At 44.4% G+C, this 21,639-nt stretch overlaps 2 protein-coding genes across 11 annotated transcripts in view; both read left to right on the forward strand.

The window, feature by feature from the left end:
- slc8a2b (solute carrier family 8 member 2b) overlaps positions 1-7,849 on the forward strand; it is a 76,556-nt gene extending 68,707 nt beyond the window's left edge. For all 5 annotated transcript variants that reach the window (XM_035384061.1, XM_035384062.1, XM_035384060.1 and 2 more), the window contains 3 exons: positions 1,744-1,843; positions 3,197-3,475; positions 4,205-7,849. In XM_035384061.1, coding sequence (XP_035239952.1) covers positions 1,744-1,843; positions 3,197-3,475; positions 4,205-4,581 — 756 coding nt within the window. In that variant the 3' untranslated portion in view covers positions 4,582-7,849. The remainder of the gene's footprint in view (positions 1-1,743; positions 1,844-3,196; positions 3,476-4,204) is intronic.
- A 5,070-nt stretch (positions 7,850-12,919) lies between these two features.
- srsf7a (serine and arginine rich splicing factor 7a) lies at positions 12,920-20,925 on the forward strand. Of its 6 annotated transcripts, XR_004761658.1 has the most exons (10): positions 12,921-13,053; positions 13,180-13,230; positions 14,038-14,268; positions 14,691-14,873; positions 15,236-15,316; positions 15,423-15,461; positions 15,686-15,751; positions 17,834-17,956; positions 18,697-19,211; positions 20,265-20,925. XR_004761658.1 is itself a non-coding variant. In XM_035384069.1 (9 exons), the coding sequence occupies exons 3-9, from the start codon at positions 14,045-14,047 to the stop codon at positions 20,314-20,316; spliced, it is 765 nt and encodes a 254-aa protein (XP_035239960.1). In that variant the 5' UTR covers positions 12,920-13,053; positions 13,180-13,230; positions 14,038-14,044; the 3' UTR covers positions 20,317-20,925. The 6 variants fall into 6 exon arrangements, 5 of the variants coding, with proteins under 5 accessions (XP_035239960.1, XP_035239962.1, XP_035239961.1 ...); XM_035384069.1 differs by lacking the exon at positions 18,697-19,211 and having other exon boundaries at positions 12,920-13,053; positions 15,426-15,461; XM_035384070.1 differs by having other exon boundaries at positions 18,697-20,925.
- Positions 20,926-21,639: the final 714 nt, after the last annotated feature.

Below are 21,639 nucleotides of genomic sequence, written 5' to 3' on the forward strand. Positions count from 1 at the left end.
GAGAAAAGATTTTCTGCACCTTGGAGCTGAAACATTCTGGTGAGGATAGAGAAGAGGAAGTTCAGGCAGGGACAGCTCTTCTTTCTCATACATTTATTTACATCGTCAGCACTTTGGCTTTGTGTTTCAGTCTCATCTTTAGCGTCATTTTCAGTGTTTGGCAAAAACCCCAAAAAAGTGTTTTCGCTAAATGCCTAATGTGATGTGAATCGTATACGATGTACTTGACGTATTTAAGTAGTTAAATGCAAATGTCATATGTAAATATCTTTCCATATATTTTAATTTACATTCAAACAGCAGCTGCATTTGCATGCATATTTAATATAGAGCACTAGGATTTAAATACATGAGAGAACCTCTGTAATCATTTTTTATTAAAAAATCCAGTATTAAAATCTAGTTAGAGATTTACTCTTTTTTTGCTAGGCCTGCTAAGTCTGCTTTTGGCATTTTAAAGCCACACACATAAGCAGAATAAAATTAAATAATCACCCACGGGCAGATATGACAATAAAAATGCATCATCTGAGTCGAGGCTAATCTGGCGACTTTTGTGCCTGACAGAGAGACAGCTTGACAGAATTTCGCTTTCCTCTTGTTTCACGTAAGCCTGGCAGGGAGTTGGCCGCGTTGGTTATTTCCTTTAATAATTCTGCTGATGCAATAACGTGGGTGATTTCAGTTTTTTTTTATATTCATAATTATGGGTTTTGAATGTGGTATGCAGAACCAGAGGACGAGCGTCACTCATAGGGAAACTTCTCATTAGGTAGTACTTTCTGGTATTTTGTCATTGAGATTGTAGCCTGTATTACTTTAACACAACTCAATGACTTTAACACGACTCAGTGACTAAAATCACTGCACAGAATTCACTCTGAAAGAGCCCATGTATTACACAATGTCATTGATATTTACTTATCACAACAAGCACAACTTAAGCTCAGGCCCAAGTCTGAAAGAACCGCTTTGTTTTTAGTTAAGAAACTGTCACCCATTCTGACCCCCTCTTACCCGTCAGATCCGACAGGGAATGACTCCCAATGGGATCCTCAATCCGGTAGGTGCATGGACCCAGCTCCATGATTCGACAGGGCCTCTGGGTCCACTATGAGAGATCCTCTCTGATTGGGTGCTCTTACCTGACAAACCTAAATCCACCTGTGTCTCTGACTTGGCCCACAGCCAATCAGAGTGGTGGAACTTCTTCACTCATATCCAGCAAGACTCAGTTGGGTGCCGTGATTGTTCATGGTGGGATGTCAGTCTAACGAGCGGGAGGTCATTTTAAGGCCGCATGGCAGCACAGGGGTTCTGGATATGGCTGAACTGCTGGTTCTCTTTTCTCTGGTTTCAGTCCTGAATATTTCTGCACTTCTGGCTAGCTCTGATGTGGTTCTTCAGGTCAAGAAAAACAACCAAAAATTGTGTTCTTGAGGCCTTGAAAGTTTCTGTGACTGCATGTTACTTGTGTGTGCATGTGTGTGTTTAAATGAGTGCCTTATTTATAAGAACCAATCAATGCTTTGTGAGCATTATCTTCTTGAAAGTGCTTTCTCGCTTCAGATGAAAGCATTGTTTTCTCATTTCAGATGCTGTTACTTATTTAGATGGTGTAAATTAGTTCCTGACCTTTTCAACAAAGGTTATTTGGTTATTTCTTCCTGTCATTTTATAATTGAGCACCTCTCCTTTGTCTGTGACTGGATGCTCATGTTGTTCTCTCACTGTGATTGGCAGAGTACAGTGGACAAGCTCATTAAGAAGACCAACCTGGCACTAGTGATTGGTACTCACTCTTGGAGGGAGCAGTTCATCGAGGCTGTGACTGTCAGTGCAGGTGAGGCTGTGCGCACTGTTGTGTCTGTCAGTGTTGTGTGTGTGTGTGCACAAACGCAGCCGTGTGTCAGTGTATCCAAGCAACAATGCTCTCTCGGTCGCGCTGAAAGATTCAGTCGAAGATAAGTGAAGTAGCTCTAAACGCAGCCATTGCATTTGCATGTTTTCACCGCCACGCTAGGTAGAAATGCTTGAGTGGTCTCTGCAGACAGGGACAGATGTAAACATTATTTGTGCAGGGAAAAAAATGTAAAAATATGAGAAAGCCCCCCCCCACCCCCGCCCTTCCGTGTGCATGCACACATACACGCCGCACCTCTGGGGGCTCCCCTGGACCCACTAGTGCCCAGGAAAGCATTCCCTGATTCCCCCCATAGCCCCACCCTGCATGCAGATGGAGACGTGATTGGGGCTTGTGTTAGAGTCTCGCTCTGGCTGTAGGAGCACTGCGGTGCTGTCCTTCCCCCTGGTGGATAGATGGGGTCAGTGCAGCTTTACAGACTTACTTATGGAGAAATGAGGAGTACCCACACACTGAGGTTGCTCCAAAATGTGATGCTGTATAATGCAACCAATGACATTGTTTTTACCTTTTTATACAGGTACTTTTTCCTTTACTTTGTTTTTACCTTAAAACTGTAATTGTTTTTACTTTTTATTTTAATTAGTCATAAAATGGTAACACTTTACAATAAGGTTACATGAATTGGCATTAATGGCAATTCATGTGACCTTATTGTAAATTGATTGTTACCCATAAAATGAACAGTTTATGTTCGTCGCTGTGGTTTAAAACACAAGTTACATCTGAGCTGTGTTTGAACATTACCTTCCATCTAGCGTGATGGAAAATAGAAATTCTTTAGTCGTATAACAGATTTTATTTTTGTATCTTTAATTTTTAATCATACAGGAGACGTTTTTCGGAGGCCAAATGCTCCGTCTGGCTCTAAAGAGCTTATTTAATTGAATTAAGCTTCGTTCAGTTTTATTTGTATTGTGCTTTATGTAACAAAGACACCTTAGAGGAAAAAGAGGAGGGAGGGAAAACGGAGAATGACCGAGCTGAAACCCCAAAAATCCAAGAAGTGAGGTAGAAATAAAAACAAACAGGCCAAGAAAAACCTCCTGGGTGGGAAGAAATCCAGAGAGGAGCCTGAGAATGAAAAAGCAAGCCCATCCTGCTGTGGCCAGCCTGGGTTAGGCAGTTAGAGCTCGGCTGCATGGTGAAATGGTGAAAGGCTGCCGAAGCTCGTAATCATGGTGTTTGGGATGATTACAGCCCAGGGATGGTGTCGGCGATGGGACAGAGTAGCTGCTGTGTAACTGAGGCTGCGGGCTACTCCCTCCCTAGGCGACGGCGATGACGAGGAAGAGGAAGGGCGCGAGGAGCGTCTGCCCTCCTGCTTCGACTACGTCATGCACTTCCTGACGGTGTTCTGGAAGGTCCTGTTCGCCTGCGTGCCGCCCACCGAGTACTGGAACGGCTGGGCCTGCTTCGTGGTGTCCATCTCGGTCATCGGCTTCCTCACCGCCATCATCGGGGACCTGGCCTCGCACTTCGGCTGCACCGTGGGGCTCCGCGACACCGTCACCGCCGTGGTCTTCGTGGCCCTGGGCACCTCCATTCCAGGTTAGCGAGCCCGGACGCGCTGCCGAATTCTGCCCCGTTCACCCCGCCAAACGCACCCCTCCGCGTGCCGTACGCGCCCCCCCCTAACCTGCCCTGTCCCCTGCACCCTACCCCCCACACTGACGTGCTGATACACATTTCACTGTTAGGTACGTTGCTGTTACTTGCAGTCGCGGGGATGTTTAAGAGAAGCCACAGCTAACAGTGTGTGTGAAACTGACAACACACTTGTGGACCTCAGGAAGAGTAGTCGTTGCTTATGGTGCAGCTAATGGGGATTAAAATAAACTGCATAAAAGAAATAAACACATACAAGTATTTTTAGCACAAGTTCAGTGCATGACTCATTCTCTTTCCCTCAATGTCTATAATCACTCTCTACCCCAAATCCCAACCCCTGCCTCGCTGTCTTTCTCTCTCTCTCCCCTCTCTCACTTCTTTTCCATTTCCCTCTGCTCCTCCTCTCTTCCTCCCTCTCTTCTCTTTCTCCCCCTCCCTCTCTTCTCTCTCCCTCTCCTCTCTATCCTCTCTCTTCTCTCTCCTTCTCCCTCTCCTCCTCTCCCCTCTCTTCTCTCCCACTCCTCTCTCTCTCCCTCTCCTCCTCTCCTCTCTTCCTCCCTCTCTTCTCTCTCTCCCCCTCTCTTCCCTCTCCCTCTACTCTCCCCCTCTCTCCTCTCTCTCCTCTCTCCCCCTCTCTCCTCTCTCTCCTCTCCTCTCTCCCCCCCTCAGATACCTTTGCCAGTAAGGTGGCAGCCACGCAGGACCAGTATGCGGACGCGTCGGTGGGCAACGTGACGGGCAGCAACGCGGTCAACGTGTTCCTGGGCATCGGGGTGGCGTGGTCGGTGGCGGCCGTGTACTGGCGGGTGAAGGGCAAGGCCTTCCGCGTGGATCCCGGCTCGCTGGCCTTCTCCGTCACGCTCTTCACCATCTTCGCCTTCATCTGCATGGGTGTGCTGCTGTTCCGGAGACGGCCCTCCATCGGGGGCGAGCTGGGCGGCCCCCGGGTCGCGCGGGTGCTCACCTGCCTCCTCTTCCTCGGCCTCTGGTTCCTCTACATCCTCTTCTCCAGCCTGGAGGCCTACTGCCACATAGAGGGCTTTTAAATGCACAGGAAGGGTGGACACACACACCACACACACACACACACACACATATGCATGCATGAACTCACATTACATACTTCTTTCTACAACCCTTATGAAGTTCACTCTCCTACTCCACACCTTGAAAGCTGTATGGACATACATGAACACATCACACACATACACACACACATACACATACAAATATGCACATGCACGCACACACTCACCAGTGCTGAACATTGAAAAAATGAGTACAAGGAAAGAGAGAGTGTAGAAGGAAGAGATTGATATCTGGAGTAAGGGATGAGTATCAGAAATTAGATGAGAGGAAGAAGGGAAGAGAAGTTGAGAGAACGAATGAGACAGCATGTAGGGAGAGAGCAGGAGAGTGAGAATAATGACAATGAAGAACAGAAAAAGAGAGAGAGAGAGAGAGACGGGATTCCGTTTAGCATACGAACGGGGTGCAGCACCATGGTGAACATTTTTTGGGGAAGGGTCTGCCCCTCGACTGACCCTCCTGCTGTCCCTGGTGCCCTGTTGGACCTCAAGGCATGAGAGACCCCGCCTTTCCCCTTCAACTCACGCGTCTGTTTGATGAAGAGACGCAGCTGGGGACGGTATCTCCCCGCCCTTCTCATCGTACCGCTGTCTCACACTTAGACGCCGGGTACAGACACAGCCCCTCGGGTACAGACACAGCCCCTCAGAAGGACGTAAAGGCGAGGGCCTTTTCGTCACATGTGCTGCTTGGATCCCCTTGGCTTTTGGCCTAAAAACCCCCACTGTGGCAGAAGATGAGGCATTGGACTCAGTCAAGCCCAGTCCCATGTTATCAGCAACCTGAGAAACTTAAAACAGAAAAAAACAGTTCAGTCCATCTTCTGCCCAGTGTAAATGGGGAATTGTGCAACGGTGGAACAGTCAAAATAACATGTTGATGGAATATATATATATATATATATGTATTTATTTGATTATTTGGTTCTTTACAAGTGTAAAGTTATTTCCAAAAATGTTAGAGGGGAGGGGTCTCTTTGGGTCACCTGGAAGGGAGATACTCCACAAGGGCCAATAACGCTGGGTTTTAAGTGCACCTATGAAGTGTGCGTTGAGTTTAGTAACATGTCTGCTGTCAGACAGGAAGTAAAGAAATCCTAATTCGGCCTCTTAGTGTCTGGATGGTCCGCTTGTCTTGACAGGAGGACAGCTAGCCTGGTGCCTTTAGCGACAGGGAGTTTTATTTTGGTTTCTTTTGAAAAAAAAATGGGCTTAGTGTTCGTCTGGTGTTCCTCAATGTGTTGCCTGGGAGAAGGGGAATAGTGGTTTCCCAGTTATTTAAAACCCCAGAGTTTCACAGGAAGAGATAGTTAGATATAGAGACACAGTGTCTCCTGCATTTCTCTGATCTTGAGCTCTTTTTCATGGTTGTGTAACTTTGGTCATGCTCCATCTTTTGGAAATGCATGGTGGGCGCAATGCAAATTCAATGCATCCCTGTGTCTTGCTGGAAGAAGACAAACAGTATGGCGACAGCTTGCAGGTACAGCGAACGCCACGGCCGGCGCTGCTCGGAGCTTTTGGGCTGCGGGAGGACAGGGTGTCCAAGCGCTTCAGTGTAACCTTGCAGCTCCAACCTGGCATGGAATTTTCTGGAATGGTTTTCTCTCCCTGTGTTTAAGGAGATGAGTTTTCACAAGCCCAAAACTGCAGACTGTTCATACCGTCGGTTACACTCAGTCGCTCCATCCACTGCCCTCCTGACCCTCCCGCTTACCCCTCCATGTTGTAAATTAGGGTAATTACTTCACATTACTCCAGGATTCAGAAAAGTCAACAAACATGCTATAAATGGCGATTCTGTATTTAATTGCCAAGTTTTCCTTTGCAACTGTTCTGTATGGTGGTATTTTACATTACATATTAAGATAATTAAATTCTCAGTTGACTGACTTGGTTAAATAAGGGTTAAATAGAAAATAAAACATTTGCTTCACAGGCACCCATTTTCTGGGTGACTTACAGTTCAGCGTATATTTTACATATCGGCTAAAAGACCTGAGAGGAAGCCTGCACCAGGTCTCTTCAGCTGAAACACACACTAATTGTGTGTGAAGGAAATCTATACTCACAGCAACACGGCAAACACATTCTCAAATTTGTCTCCACTTCCACAGATTTATCTGCACATTCTCAGATTCGTCTCCATGTTCTCAAATTTGTTTCCCCACTTTGTCAGAATACCGATCCGTGTCTGAACAGAAGTGCACTGTCAATATTTTAGCACTCTTGCACAAAAGATGTGAAGCGAGGTGATTGGTTCGTTGGTCCACTGGTCCACGGGTGATTGCTTGGTCCAAGGCTGAGCTGGCTGGAGGGCAGGCCACAATTCATGTGTTAAAGATGCATAAGAGCAGTGATTGGCCTGCTAGAGAGGAAAGTATAAGATGGTAATGTTGTTAATTCAATTTTAATATGTCTGTCTTTGTGATAATCTGTAGTTTGTAACATTTGACTTCACAGCAGCTGAGTCCTTTTGATATGTCAGCTAACCTGTTGCTATGATGTAATAGTGATGCATGACAGAGTAGTGGAGCACGGCATGGTCAAAACACGCATGAATGGTGAAATTTTCAGATACAGTATTCATTTTTTTTTTTTAATGTAGAGAATCATGTCATCCTCCCAGGAGGCTCTGCTTTCAGTGTGGCACTCCTATCTGAGTTCACATAGCGCAAGCAGCAAAACATAGATGCACCCCAACCTCACCCTCCCCCACCCCCACCCACACCCACACCCACACCCACACCTCCACCCCCACCCACACCCACACCCACACCCACCCTCTCCCAGAGCCTGAAAACACTGACCCCGGATCAGCTGACCCTGTCCTAATTCTCACCCGGCCATTTTGTGAAAGAAGGCTGACTGATCCGTGGTCAGTGGTCACATTCGCTGTTTTCCCCGCCCCAGTTGAATGGCGTTGCAGCCGATTGGTCACGCCCAGACCTCCGCCTACATCAGCGCTTTTTAAACAAGGCTCGTTCAGCAGTGTTCATTCCTGTGTGCGTCAGGACAGGTTCCCAGCCCAAAAGCAAGAGGCAGTTCAGGAGTGGGGAGCCTGGGTGGAAGTGTTCCTTCACAGCCTGCCTGGCCCTACCCTGCCCTGGGTCCTTCTACAATGTTCTCAGCAGGGGGACGGAACTGTTATGTGTTGGCTGCAGGCTTGGGTTCAGATACCCTACTTTGAGGTACTGTGTCCAACCTTTATATTGCCTTAAAAAAACTAACAAAAATGTTTTATTTATTTATTTATTTATGTTAATTAATTTATTTATGTTAATTAATTTATTAATTTATTTATTGATATAGTATTTGTGCTGTAATACTGTGCAGTTCTGTTTGCATTTAGCAGATACCAGACACCAAAATGCTTAAGAGTTCATGTGCAATAGACTGCCTACATAGTCTCAGCGCTGTAGGTGGAGTAGCATATAGCTTTAGGGAATAAAATATGCTGTGTGCCCCATTTCTCCCTGATTCACCCCATGCTGTCAGAACAGGGGAAGAGCCACACGCCCAAATGGCGGCGTCTGGGGCGGTGAGGCGTATGTCTGTGGTGGAAGTGCAATAAAGCAGCCAGAGGTACCGCATGCAGACGAGAGGGAAATTCATTTATTTCTGCAGTATGACCAGTATATGACCTGAGGGTCTCATTCCATATGGCAAATCCCTTGAAAAAGAGAGATAATTTGAATAATATAAATTTGTATTTATTTTTGATCACACAGCCTTCTATTTCTCGGGACTTAATTTTTTTATTTATTTTTTTACAATCTTTAGATGAGTTTTAACCGCGAGCCATGACTGAGAGTGAGTGTGTGATGGGGAATTAGCGAGAGGGTGTTTTTAGGGGCCCTCATTTTTAGCAGGCTGTGGAATGATGAACGATGGCGGGTTGGTCACAGTCGAGCCGTTAGAGCTGTGATGAGAGCCAGTATTACAGAGTGAGGAGTTTAGGGAGTGAGGAACGGGACTGTGCTGAGAAAGGAGACTGCCTGGACAAGGCGGGTGGAATGCCTCTTATACGTACAAACCTGTCTGACTCGTGCTCAGTGCTGCCCCCTGGGAGAACAAACCGGAAAGACACTGATAACTACGATACAGATAACTATGAAGTTTCTTTTTTCTTGTTTTACAGTAGCAACTCAGTTACAAACAGCTTGGGATATGGATGGTCTTGATCATACATTAATGAATGTCTGTCATATGATTATCAATCATTTTGGGAGGCATTTAAAAATTCATTTTAAAAAACACTTACACCACCACTGGTGCGCAGTTGTGTTGATCTGACTGGTTTCTGTTTCCTAGTTTGTATCTGGAGTTTGTATGTCTTCTTAGATTTGACTCTATTGCAATCCAAATTGCACACGAGTATATCAAAATTTCATAATATGTAAGACTTTTGTGAATTAGCACGAAATGAATGTGAAATATATTCTTATTTATCTGAAGACATACATATATATTTATATTGGTATATATGTATAAATGTGTTGTCTGTGACTGCTATGTCCCTGGCCTGCTGTGTGTTTTGCTGATGGACTTCAGGAATGTGTCCAATCATTACATTTTTGTGATTGCACATATGATACAGTAGATAATTATTTTCTGTGTCATGGACTTTTTGGTCTCCTCCAAACAGCTTTGTAAACTTTTTAAGCAGTTCTTTCTATCTCTGAAAACACAATGGTAATTTTCTATATCCATATACATAAAGAGTATTGCAGGAGTACTGATTATAGAAATTGCTGTTTACTAACAATGAAGAAACGTTTAGATATTTTTCTAAGTTTCTACTGAAAAGAGGAAAATCTCTTTGCTACTTTTTCATTTCCTGTTATTTCTTTTTACAGTAGCTGACATCATAGCCTGATCTCAAAGCAATTTGTATCCCTTGTACATATACCTCTGTTCGATTGTCAGCCATTTTATGTGGAATATTTCCTCCTAAATTTTTTTATTACCATATTTATTTATATATGTATTTATTTATTTATTTTGCTAATGATTGGTGACTGTTCCTAACATTGAACTCTGTTTACTGAGACTACCCTCTTGAACTCAAAGGACCCACTTACTGGAAATGCACTGGAGACTCTGGTCACAATTTGATGTTCCATATTGTTCTAGAATAATAACTTTCAAACTCCGAAAAAACAACATCTTCTGGAGACTTCATACAACGACATCCCACGTCAGAGTTTCTCAATACAAGCTGGGCGCCAGTTGCGTTTGGTGTCATTTGGCCTATGTGTAGGTAATTTGTGTTGCGTTTTTAGTGGTCTGAACTCGATAGGTATTTCCACTAAGACACTTTTAGCACACTGACTCAAACAAAGCCAGTGGGGTCGATTATAACCACATTTCGTTCAAGTGATCTGTTCATAATTGTGCCGAAAATAATCCTTTCGTGTTCATCTCTAACTCTTTGGATCATGCCATTGCTGTAAATGAGTGAATTCTCCCTGCAGTATTGATAGTGTGCTTCTAATGTGCAAATGCATAACCCCCACCCCCATTGCCCTACAATGGCTCAGCACGATCCGTTGCAGACATTGAGGTCTTCGTTTTGATTGAGGCACTTTCCTGAGGCAGGTGTGGTTGCTGCCATTGTTTTTGGAGCCTTCAGTGGAAGCAAAAGTAGGAGCCGCTGGGGTGGAGTTACCCTGAAAAAAGAAAAGAAGGAAAAGCTGGAGACCCCAGACCCCAAATACACATTCCTGCACGTGGCTGTCCGTAGAGCTGTCCATCAACAAGCCATCCCAAACAGCTTGACTATTCACTGGTCTGCCGACAGTCTGTTCTTATAGTGCTAACCTATTAATGTTCACAACAAAGGTAGAAAAATCCAACGAAGCTTGACACATGTTTTCTTTTCTTTTTTTAAAAATTATGTTGAAATGTTTATTATACATATGCAAAAAGCTGTGAACAGGAGAACTTCCTTGTCTTTGTTGCTTTGTTTGTTAGTTTGTTGGTATATGTGATCTCTGTATCCGTGTTTGTGTCCTGTCCCCCAAATGCTGGGTACTCCACTCTGGGGACTTGCTCACTTGTGTATTTTGTGGAAAAACTTATCTGTGACCTTTTCTCTCTGCCTGATATTTGTAGAAATAATTTAAGGAATCTTACGATTTAAGAAAATAAATATACATGCAGTACTGTAATAAATTAATAGAAGAGAATATTAAACTGTTTTTATATTAAAAGGAAAAAAAGCAAGAAAAAAAGAAATTGAGGATAATGACTTGTTTTGGAGAACATGGCATGACGTGTAATGTGTCCTGGAAAAAAACAGACTTGTAATAACTCCAGTTGACTTTATTAAATATAGTTTATTTATTTTGAACTCCAGCAGTCTGTGTCTTTATTGTCAGCTCAGAGTTGAAGGAGCACTTGTGGAACAGCAGCCCCAATAATATGCTTGGAATTTTAGCCCTCTGTTTCAATGACACGTTTCAGATTTTGCTGTGTAGTTTATATTGTAACAGTAAATAGAAACTGCTTGGAATGTTTTTGGGCTGACAGGTTCTGACACTTTTATGATGTCGTAGACTCAATCTGGGTACTGTACTCCTTGTGGGCCTGGCCAATGGATAATACCTTCTTAACTTTTCAGTAATTTACAAAATTAGGAATTTACAAAAACACATGCATGTTTGTGCAAGAAAGAAAATATGCTCTTATACTGAATGTACACATTTCAGCTGGTCAGGAACTCAATACAGAGTATGCAGAATGCAAATTCACACAAAAGAGAAAGCATACTGTTGTTCCATACCATATACGACTTATTACTTTGTGTGGGAAAAGTCTGTTCAGGGGAGCTCAGCTCTTTTGGAGGGGCTGAGCTTCCCTTGCCTCCCCATAGTACAAATGGCATGTTCTTTTAACAATTAATGTGCTAATGTAATGAGGGAGTGAAACTCGCATTGTATTACAATTTCACTTCAGACAGGCCTGGCGAAACACATTTGAATATTTACTATTAGAATTACCTAGTTTATGCACAGATTTTTGAATCCCCCTAACCTTTTGTTTTTACTTCCTCACTAAGGGGCATCAGAATCCCCCAAACCCCCTGTAATTCACGTCCTGGTTATTAGTATACATTTACAGCACAACAGCATCATTACACCTTTATTGCACAACAGTAGCATAGCATACACTACATCATTTCAGTTATACAAGTGCAAGACATTACTGTGACCTGTGATGCAGAAGTGATGGGGTGGGGGCTGCGGTACAATTTCATGGGGGGTAAAATTTTCATATGCCAGAGCACAGATCTCAAGAGCTACAAACCCAGTTCTTTTCTTTAGCACCTTTTCCGTAGCTTAGGCTACTTCATGCTGGAAACGAAGAGGGAAAAAGCCGCCGCAGTTTGTGAGCTGGAAATACAAGAAGCTCATTAGAAACTTTACCAAGGAACTGCTGTACGCATCGTCTGATTTCTCAGAGGAATTCATTCTCAGAGTTTCCAAACAGAGCTTCTGAACAACATGAGATTAATGTGTACATAACCTATTGCAGCATTCATGTAAGCATAAGCAGTTTTTACTGCTGAAATACAAAACGCGATACGTTATTTTTTAAATTATTGGCAAAAAAAAAATGTAAAAAAGTATGTGAATGTATTTAACAACCAAATACCATTGTTTTAGGTCATTGTTTTTCTTTTTGAATGTTATCTGTTTTCTTCTGTTTCAGCTTACGTACTGCACATTGCTTCTTGGACCGGACACCCTCACAAAAGAGATTTTTATCTCATTGGGGCTTCCATGGTAAAATAAAGGACAAATAAATACAAATAAACAACAAGAGCAGTACAATGTAATTTCTGAGAAAAGGAAAATAAAAAAGAAATTACATTAAAGATAGCAGGGGAGAAATCCACTAAGAAAACATTGCATAAGCCAGAAACCTAATTAATGGACTTAAATGTTTAACACCATTTCTTGTAGCCTACATCGTGCTATTAAATCTTTGGATTGGGGTGGAATGCATTTTGAAGTCTAATGCAAGCATGTATACAATGGTTGCTTGAATATTTAATTTTATTTAAAAAATATGAAAATATAAATCTGAACGAAGAAAATTCTGATAGGATGTTGATTCCCACTGACGTGTAGGACACGACAATGTTGTCAGCACTTCCCTTACAATGGGATGACAAGTATGCCATTCGCCAAGTTAAGACTTTACAGGCAAGAGCTCAACACTTTTTCAATACAACTTATCCAACCTGCTTTCTCGGCTGAGGACTGTGTTTTGCGCGGAGCCCCTTTAACCTCTGTAGGGAAACCCCTCCTGTCTGTCGAACGCAAAATCGATTGTTATAAAGTGCGCATGTGCGGTAGTTACCCGGGTAGGTTTTGCTTTCGCAAGGGAACAAATTACGGGAACGAACTGTAGAAGAGGGTGGTAAGTAGGCCCTTGTGCCATTGGGACAACTGCAGGCTTTATGTCCTCTAACAAATAGTTGACGTGATAAGTTATTTTATCCCTTTCTCCATTGGAAAGGTTTCCGAATTTGTTTTTGATTTGTAGGAGAACGGAAAAACAAGACCGTATTCACTCACGGAACTGAAGGCACTGGCGGTAAGAGCGGCGGCCATTGTTTACAGAGCCACACTCGTAGGACGCCTCATGCTTTGGCCTGGTTGTTAAATATTAGGAAATTAACTGAAATCGTAAATTTTAAAACGTGCATGCACACATTTATAATATTCTTCCAAGATGGTCACAATATTGTGTTGGCTTGCAACTTTAATTATGGAAACGTAATGCATAAAAATTGTATCATAGGTTTGGGCCTTTACCCTGTTGCTAGCATAGCTGGGTAGCTAATGTGTCTATATGAGCAAATCCAATGCGTGTGCGCGGTCGCCGCTGTTTTAAATTTAACGGGCAAGCTGATTGTATTGTAATGAGCTAGGAAGCGTATATTGCACTTGGTTGTGCGTGCTTTAAGGTGATCACTTGGCGAAACCTGTCCGTTATCGGTTTGTCCGTTGTAACTTGGCTAACGTCAAGATACTCACGCATGCTTCAACTTCCTGGCGGATGAAGTGCGTGCTAGCTGGCAGTAAACTTCTCGGTAAGGCGCAAACGAGGTTTGTTTACATGGACTTAGGACCAGTGGGAAAGTGTCGTTACATGTACTAATTATGACTTGTCCTCACATTGTACTAGGCTGTGAAGGCTAGCGTCCGTATGCCAGCTAATTTACGTGTAGTGGTAACGTTATGGAAGGGAATTCTGAACTCCTTGCTAATAAACTTGAGGGCACTTTGCCAGCATAGCGTCACGTGTTTTAACTGCATTATTTGCTTGCTAAGCACGAGCGCTCCTAACCCGGCAGATGAGTTAACCGATTCCTCTTCTCTTCCCAACCATGTCCTTAAGATTGCAGATGTCGTACTACTCCTCGTCCCACAGCTCGTCTCGCAACACTGACTGCAAGGTCTATGTGGGAGATTTGGGCAATGGCGCGGCCAAGGGCGAGCTGGAGCGCGCGTTCAGCTACTACGGCCCTTTACGCAGCGTCTGGGTAGCTCGGAACCCTCCCGGCTTCGCCTTTGTAGAGTATGAAGACTCCCGAGATGCCGAGGATGCTGTGAAGGGCATGGACGGGAAGTAAGTGCGCGCCCCATGCTCTCATGTCCTAATTCACACGTTCTTTGCTGTACAGACACCAGTAAATCTGACGTTATCTTAATCCGAGTGACGTTCTCCGATGAACAGCGAAAGTGTCTCCAACCCCCACCTTTGGGATGTTAGTGTTGAATTAATATTCCAATGTCCTTTGGATCCTAACCCCTTATATTACCTTTTAAGTTTACCACTCTTTTGAAAGGCACTTGTTTATTCACACCATCCGGGGAAAAACTTTTGTGTTTTTTCGTACTGTCTCTGAAACATTAAGTGTCTTTTTAATGATTAATCAACTTGAGTGCTGATTAGAGAAACTGACTCTCGCCTCAGTATTTTAATCCAAATGGTGCTAATTCTCTGTTGGAGTGATTTCTCCCTGTGGTCACGCTTCTCTTTCTCCCCAGAGTGCTTTGTGGGTCTCGGATCCGAGTGGAGCTCTCCACCGGCTTGTCCAGGAAGACCCGGTACGGCCGGCCGAGCCGCAGGCACTTTGACCCCAACGACCGTTGCTACCAGTGCGGCGACAAGGGCCACTACGCGTATGATTGCTACCGCTTCAGCAAGCGGGGCGGCAGCCGCCGAAGCAGGTACTGACCGCCCTCTAAACCTCCGATTGTCGTCCGCTGCTTTACTGATGGTGTCCTTTGAATTAATGTCAACAACTTAAAAAAATTTTTATTTTATTTTTTAAATTTTTTTTAACATTTGTACCAGTATGTGTCGGTAGTACTTATCAATTCTTTGCTAGCATTGTCATTGTTATTGCTTAATTTGACCATTTTAGTGTGTATGTGCATACGACATTGGAGCACCTGTACAAATGGCTAAATTTGTGTTTTGCTAAAGTCCTTGTCTAGAGCATTGTTGGTTGCTGTGGCTAAGCGTGCCTGTAATTAAGCGAATGGACATGTTCGCGCCTAACCCCTTCCCGTCGTGTGTGTGTCTCCAGGTCTCGTTCCCGCTCACGCTCTCGATCCCGCTCCAGGTCCAGAGGACGTCGCTACCGCTCCCGTAGCCGTAGTAACGACCGGTAAGCTTCCTGCCCACGCCCCCCCTCCTTCCCTCCCCTATCTTTCCACCTCCTGTCTGCCCTGTTTGCCACGTGGTACTGATTGGTTTTGGCTGTGCTCATCCAGCAGGTACCGTTCCCCATCGTACTCCAAGCGCAGAAGCAGGTGAGGACCTGAGGGGGCTCCTGCGGCGTGCTCACGTTGGGAGGGTTCATGTGCGATTGTACCTTTTGCAGAGAAGGTGCTCGCTGTGGATGTAGTTCTCTCCTTTGAGAAGGACCACCACCAGACCTTTTTTCTTGGTTGTACTGTATTGTGAGTGTAGGCATGCTGTTTTTTGTAACCATGAGCGTGCCTGACTGCTGTCCTCTGGTGCCCCTCTCCTGTAGGTCTGGCTCTCCTGCCAGGTCCAGGTCCCGAACTCCAGTGCGGAGGTCCCGAACTCCAGTGCGGAGGTGAGACTGGGCGTGGTCTGTTTGGGGGGGGGGGGGGGGGTAGTCAGGATACAGAGCACTCACTTTTTCTTCTGAACACTACGTTCTCAGTCTCCCTCTTGGATGTAAAATAGGATTTAACTTTACAGGTTATACATTGGCAGCTACTATTGGTTGCGACCCTAATGCGGCGGTACACAACTCCAGTCCTTGAGGGCCATTCTGCATGGTGGTTTTTGCTCCTAGCAGTTACCTTAGTTTTTTTTTTTTTTTTTTTTTTTTTTTTTCTCAAAGTTTTAGACGGCTCTACACTTGTTCAGTCCTGTACTTGACCACAGCTACATTTTTAGACCGCATTTGTAGTCTGCCAGTGTAACTGGTTCTTATACAAATCAGATCAAGATATGATTGAGCTCATTAATGAAGAGTAGAAGTTGGCAACAAAAAAAGTTCTGTCCCACGACAGTTATTTATTGAATTTAAAAAAAACACACGTTGACGTGTTTCTATCAGAATATTTATGGCTTGTTTTTGCACATAAACCAGGGAGGTGAACTCTTTGTATAATGATAACCGTAGTGATCAATATAACCATCATTGTAGTCATCATATTGGCTAGAACCTTTGTAACGCAAATAAATTATAAACTTTAGGCTCCCATACATAATATAATGGTCCCAAACAAGGCTATAATAATGCTTAAAAAGACAAAATGAATGGGAATCGAATGATCCAAGTATATTTTTAATCAACTGTCATCTCCCCATTCCTGTTGGAGGAAGATGGAGGATGACAAAAATAAACAAATCCCATAAAATAGACTTGCCACCATTAAAATTATCACACATGCTGTAATAACTACTGCAGTAACTTGAGTTGTACCCTCCTGATTTGAGGCTAATAAGGATTGCTAACATTAGGCCCACACATGATTTGTACAAATGTGTTAACCAAAATAAGTGCAGCATAAAGGTATATCTCTTGATTGGAATGGAATTAGGCCTTGAAATATTACTTTAATAAAATAAAATTACAAAATAAACAGAAAGTTGTTGGAATGGCGGTGGTTGTGTGTCTACCAAACCCTTAGAGACCTAAGGTGATTGACTTTTTTTTGGCTATCCTCAGTTTTTTACAGATTAAACAGGTTTATGTAATAACTCCATGTAATTCACAAGTCTTGTCCCATCCAGAAATGCCAAGCTTAGTCCTTAATATGATGTGGATTAGTTGGTAGGCCCCATTATATGAGAGAATCCTTTTCACTTACAAAAAAAGTGTTCACTTGAGTATATCCACAAAATCAAATGTCTGTTCAAAAATTATACATAAATATAGTATAAAAACAAAAATAAATGACTGGTGCTATTGAAGCACATGAAAGACATGCTTCAATAGCACCAGTTATTTATTTTTGTTTTTATAATATAGTTATGTATAATGTTGCCAAAAGTGACATGCATTCCAAAGTATTCGTTTGTATGTGTGGTATTGACCACCGCAGATATTGAGAAGCTATAAATCAGAGGTTTCCGCCAATTCTTTTCCTAAAATGTTTTGTTTTTGTTTCTCATTGCCGATGGAAATTTTTTGCAACAGTACAGCAAAATCCAATGCAATGTTTCCACTGCACTTTATGCTCACTGTGTTGGCCTGGCTTAGAAAAAAATGTTGCTTTGCCAATATTTTATCCACTCCTGTTGAACGTATAAAAAGTAGACTAGTTTCAAATTCCACCGTTTCCATTACAATTATCAATAAAATTACGCAGTTAAGTGTTTGCGCAAAAACTGTTCACTGGAAACCAGGTTAATCCCGAGCATCAGTGGAAAATCCGGGCTCAGAAAGTAAGTCCTCCCTGGTATTTTGTTCCAGTTATCTTATTTGAAATATTCAGACATGAGAGAGAACTAGCCTAAGTAATGAAATCAGCTGGCTGCCTTCATGTGTGGAAGAAGCTTTCTGACCCCTGAACTTTCCACTCCTCACCCTGAGTGCGGCTGTAGGTTTGTGTTTGGCTGTGCGCTCATCTCTCCTCCCCCTGAGTGCGGCTGTAGGTTTGTGTTTGGCTGTGCGCTCATCTCTCCTCCTCTCCTCCCACAGTCGCTCCCGCTCTCGCTCTCGTTCCCGCTCTGTGTCGCGCCCCAGGGGGCGCTCGGTCTCTCGCTCTCGCTCTCGGTCCCGATCTCGCTCCAGGTCCCGCTCCCCCAGCCCCAAGAGAGACGGGTAAGTCCCCCGCATCAGCTGATCAGCGGTGCACCTTTTCTCAGCCCACGAAAACCTTGTTTTTACTGCAAAGAATGAATTTGTTTCTGTACTTGTAGCTTTTAAAGTAGTGTTAAGCTTACTTGATTTTTATTTGCAGGAATGTATGCTAATGTACAAATGAAATGAGCATGAAATTCCAAACATACACATATATACATACACACACACACGGGTTATCCCTTTTCTCTTCTGTTAGCCAGTGAGGAATGCTGACATGTGACCGTAGATCTCATTCCATACACGGCAGGAGAGGGGGAGTCGTTAGAGCAGACATTTCAGCCCTGACCACCTGGGGGGGAGGGGTGGGCTTCTGCTGGACGTCCCAGAAGGCACTCCTCACACCGAGTGGATGAAGGGCTGTTGGCGGGGCTAGGTGGGGGGGTCTGAAGGGGGTACAGGTAAGGGGGGAAAGGGGGTGGTGCAGGACACAGTATGGTCAGGGATCTTAACTCGCTCCTTCGAGGAGGACAATATTTCCCCCTCTATATAGTATTCTTCTTTTTTTTTACCTTTATTTTTTTTACAACACCCTGATTTAATGTTCTTTTCTCTTGGAGGTCACCCATCCAAGAATGACCTGGCCAGACCTTGCTTAGCTTCAGAGACGCACAAAGCTGATCAGCTCAGACTCCAGGGGGCGCTGTTTGGGTGACGGCTGGAGGCCCCGCTTTCTTTTTCTTTTTTTTTTTCTTCCTCAGATCCAGCCTCCCTGTTGATTAGCTTCAGAGTGAAAACAAACCCCAAAAGAGAGAAATCAGACGTGATCAGACTACAGTGACGAATTTCTGCAGGCTTTTTTTTTTTTTCTTAGAGTTGGGGAGTCGACCTGCGCAAGCCCTGACCAGGTTCATCCTTGCTGAGTTTTTTTAACGTCCGCGAGGGAAAAGAGCTGACGAGACCTCAGTCTCCGCCCATCGGGGGTTAAAGAGGTCGTCCGACGCACGTTCCGACGAGACACTTCCTGCGCATACACACACCGCTCTTCTCCACCCCCCCCCCCCCCCTCCCCACTCCCCCATTCCCCACCTGAACGGCGTGCTGAGATCAGGCGCCCGCTGCCTTGTAAGCCCCGCCCAAAGCTCCGGCCTCGCTTAGCTTCTGAGGGTGAGAGGAGAGCTGACGAGAGATCAGACTTCAAGACCCTCCAGTGTGTCTCCAAGTTCTCGCGTCCGTCGAGTCTCTGTTCTTGTTGTTTCTGCCAGTGTCTTCAAAGGTAACCCATTCAAGAGTCACTGTCATTTATGATCAGAACCCAGCCCTGAACGCACATGCTCCCAAGACCTAGCGTAACAAAACCGTTTTTGCAGTTTCTCTGTGGTATAGCCTTTTCTGTACTCTGCACTCTGCATTCCCTCCCTAACTGTTTTTAGGTTTGTTTGTCGTATTTGGGTAAAAGGTATCTCAAAAGGTTTGTGTTGAATAATAGCCATTGGGAGGGATTGCCTGATTTACGCTCTATAAAAATAGAGGGCATTTAGCTGTTGGTCTTGGGAGATGCAGCATTAACATACTGTTTATGGACATTACTCTGTGGCTTCAGTGTTTTAACTCGAGCTGTTAATTGTGACACTTGTCCTTAAAGTAGGTGGGCCCATGTGTTGGATTGAGTGGCCGGGACTTGGGTTCCCCTGGGTTCTGAATCCTAACGTGTGTCTGGGGCTGCTGCAGCCCAGAAGCACGCCCTTTGTCCTCTAAGTAGCAGGTGCACAGGAGTCTCGTGCCTAACAGTATGCTTGTTTGGAGGCAGTTTTGTTTCCCTTTTATACATCTGTTGTTGTTGTTGTTGTCCCCCTCCCCCCCAACTCTGTTTTTGTTTGGGTGTGGGGGGGTTAGGGGGGAAGTGCAGGAAGTGCACGCTCAGTCCTCGGCTCCTGTCCGACTCGCGGCCTTCCCCCGCAGGGTGGTGTCACACCTCAGATAGCCCTCTTGCTGCTAACTCCTGTTGCCTTGCGGCCCATCAGCTTCCTTTCTCTGTCCCTGAGCCCTTTGCATATCCCTTTGTTTCTTTTCAATTGGAAAGCGTGGGTACAACACCCCACGCCCAACCCCCCCCCCCCCCCCCCCAGTCGAGTGACCCTGTGGCCGTTCATCGCCTGAGCACTTTTGCGGTGGCCTGGTCACGGTGCAGTGTAGCAGTAAGTGGGTTTTGCGGTTGAGCCAGACAGGAGCCGGGGGAAGGGCGTGCGCGGGGGGTGGGGGGGCGCTGCCGCTGTGGAGGTTCGGCCAGCTTCCGCCCTGTACTAACGCCCCTCTCTGTTCCTTTCAGCCGTTCCAGGTCGCCCAGCCAGAAAAAGAGCCCCACTCCCAACGGTGACTGAAGGGGAGAAAGGAGGAACCCCCCCCTAAATTCCCCCACCCTTTTACCCCCACCCCTCTCCCCACACCCACCCTTGGAGCTTTGAAGGCTTTTTATTTGATCATTTCTGTCTGTTTTAATTTTAAGGCTAATCCTCCCCTCCCCCCCCCTTTCGTCCCATTATTTTCTATAGCCGTGCAAGTTTCAACTGTACCATGTCTGGCCCAGCCCCTCCCCCTTAATCCAGACAGCACATTCCAAAAACTGCCTGTTCGGATGTTTCTTTCACTTGCCCTCGTTTAATTTTTTTTTAAGAAAATAGATATTTAAATATTTTTAGCTCTTTTTTTCCGTTTGTATGATTTGCCAGTCTTACTTTCAAATTTTTATTTTCTGAATTCCCAATATGACTGCGTAGCGCACGCAGAAGTGGGTGGTTTGAGTTGTAATGTGCTGTAGTTGTGAGTGTACAGGACCCTTGATGCCAGGCGGTTGGGCCCACATGAAATTGCATCAGAGCTCGACTGGAAGCAGGATTCAATTTTTTTTTTCCTCCCCCCCCTCTCATTGGAATGTAAATTCCTGGAAAATGGTAATTTGATTTTTTTAAAATAAAGTACATGTACACAAATGGTTTACTGTGATCATTGGAATAGTTCTCTTTGTGGCGGGCAGAACTGATGCAAAGATGAAATGCTCATCTGAAGTATGAAGCAGACGGGCATCTGTTTCCAGCCTCCTATGCCAGGATATCCACTTCTCAAGGATATAAATCTCCTTTAGATAAAATCAGAACGCCTCGTTTGGCCCTCGATAGTTTCCCGGCAGGGTGCGTGCCTGTTCAGATTGGTGTGAATGGTACTCTCTGGTGAGAACTTTGAGAGGATTAAATAGATTGAGTTACAATCGGTTGATGGGTGGCAGATTGCATCACCCGACGAAGCCCAGATGTGTATGAAACTTGAGTGTCTGGACTGTATTCCAAGAAAATTTGTGCTTAATGATTTACAAGTAAAAGTGAGCCTGATGGTTTTCTTCAGAAACTTAGTGATGATTAGTTTTATTGACTGTTGAAATTGCCAAACTGAATAAAGTAACGCATGCATTTACTTCTAAGTCAAAGCTCAAGGCAAATGTCAATCAAATTCCAGATTGTCTGTTGAAAGTAGTAAATTTCCATGTATTTGCAATTACTTTCAAATATGTCTTTAAAAAAAAAAAATCAAAATAATGAATTTTCAAATACAAAGTGCTTGATTTAATGGAATTACTTGAAAATACTTTCACAACATAAGGCCAGTGGACCAGTGGTGCTACATATGCAATTGCACCAAGCTGTTAAAAG

This window comes from Anguilla anguilla, chromosome 12 (assembly GCF_013347855.1).
Source record: "Anguilla anguilla isolate fAngAng1 chromosome 12, fAngAng1.pri, whole genome shotgun sequence".
In the NCBI taxonomy this organism is placed as follows: Eukaryota; Metazoa; Chordata; class Actinopteri; order Anguilliformes; family Anguillidae; genus Anguilla; species Anguilla anguilla.

Bases quoted from the DNA above. Each gene is read 5' to 3' on its own strand.
- srsf7a (XM_035384065.1), top strand. From the start codon at position 14,045: ATGTCGTACTACTCCTCGTCCCACAGCTCGTCTCGCAACACTGACTGC. The intron at 15,462-15,685 runs GTGAGGACCTGA...CCTCTCCTGTAG, and splicing joins TACTCCAAGCGCAGAAGCAG to GTCTGGCTCTCCTGCCAGGT. The intron at 15,752-17,833 runs GTGAGACTGGGC...CTCCTCCCACAG, and splicing joins TCCCGAACTCCAGTGCGGAG to TCGCTCCCGCTCTCGCTCTC.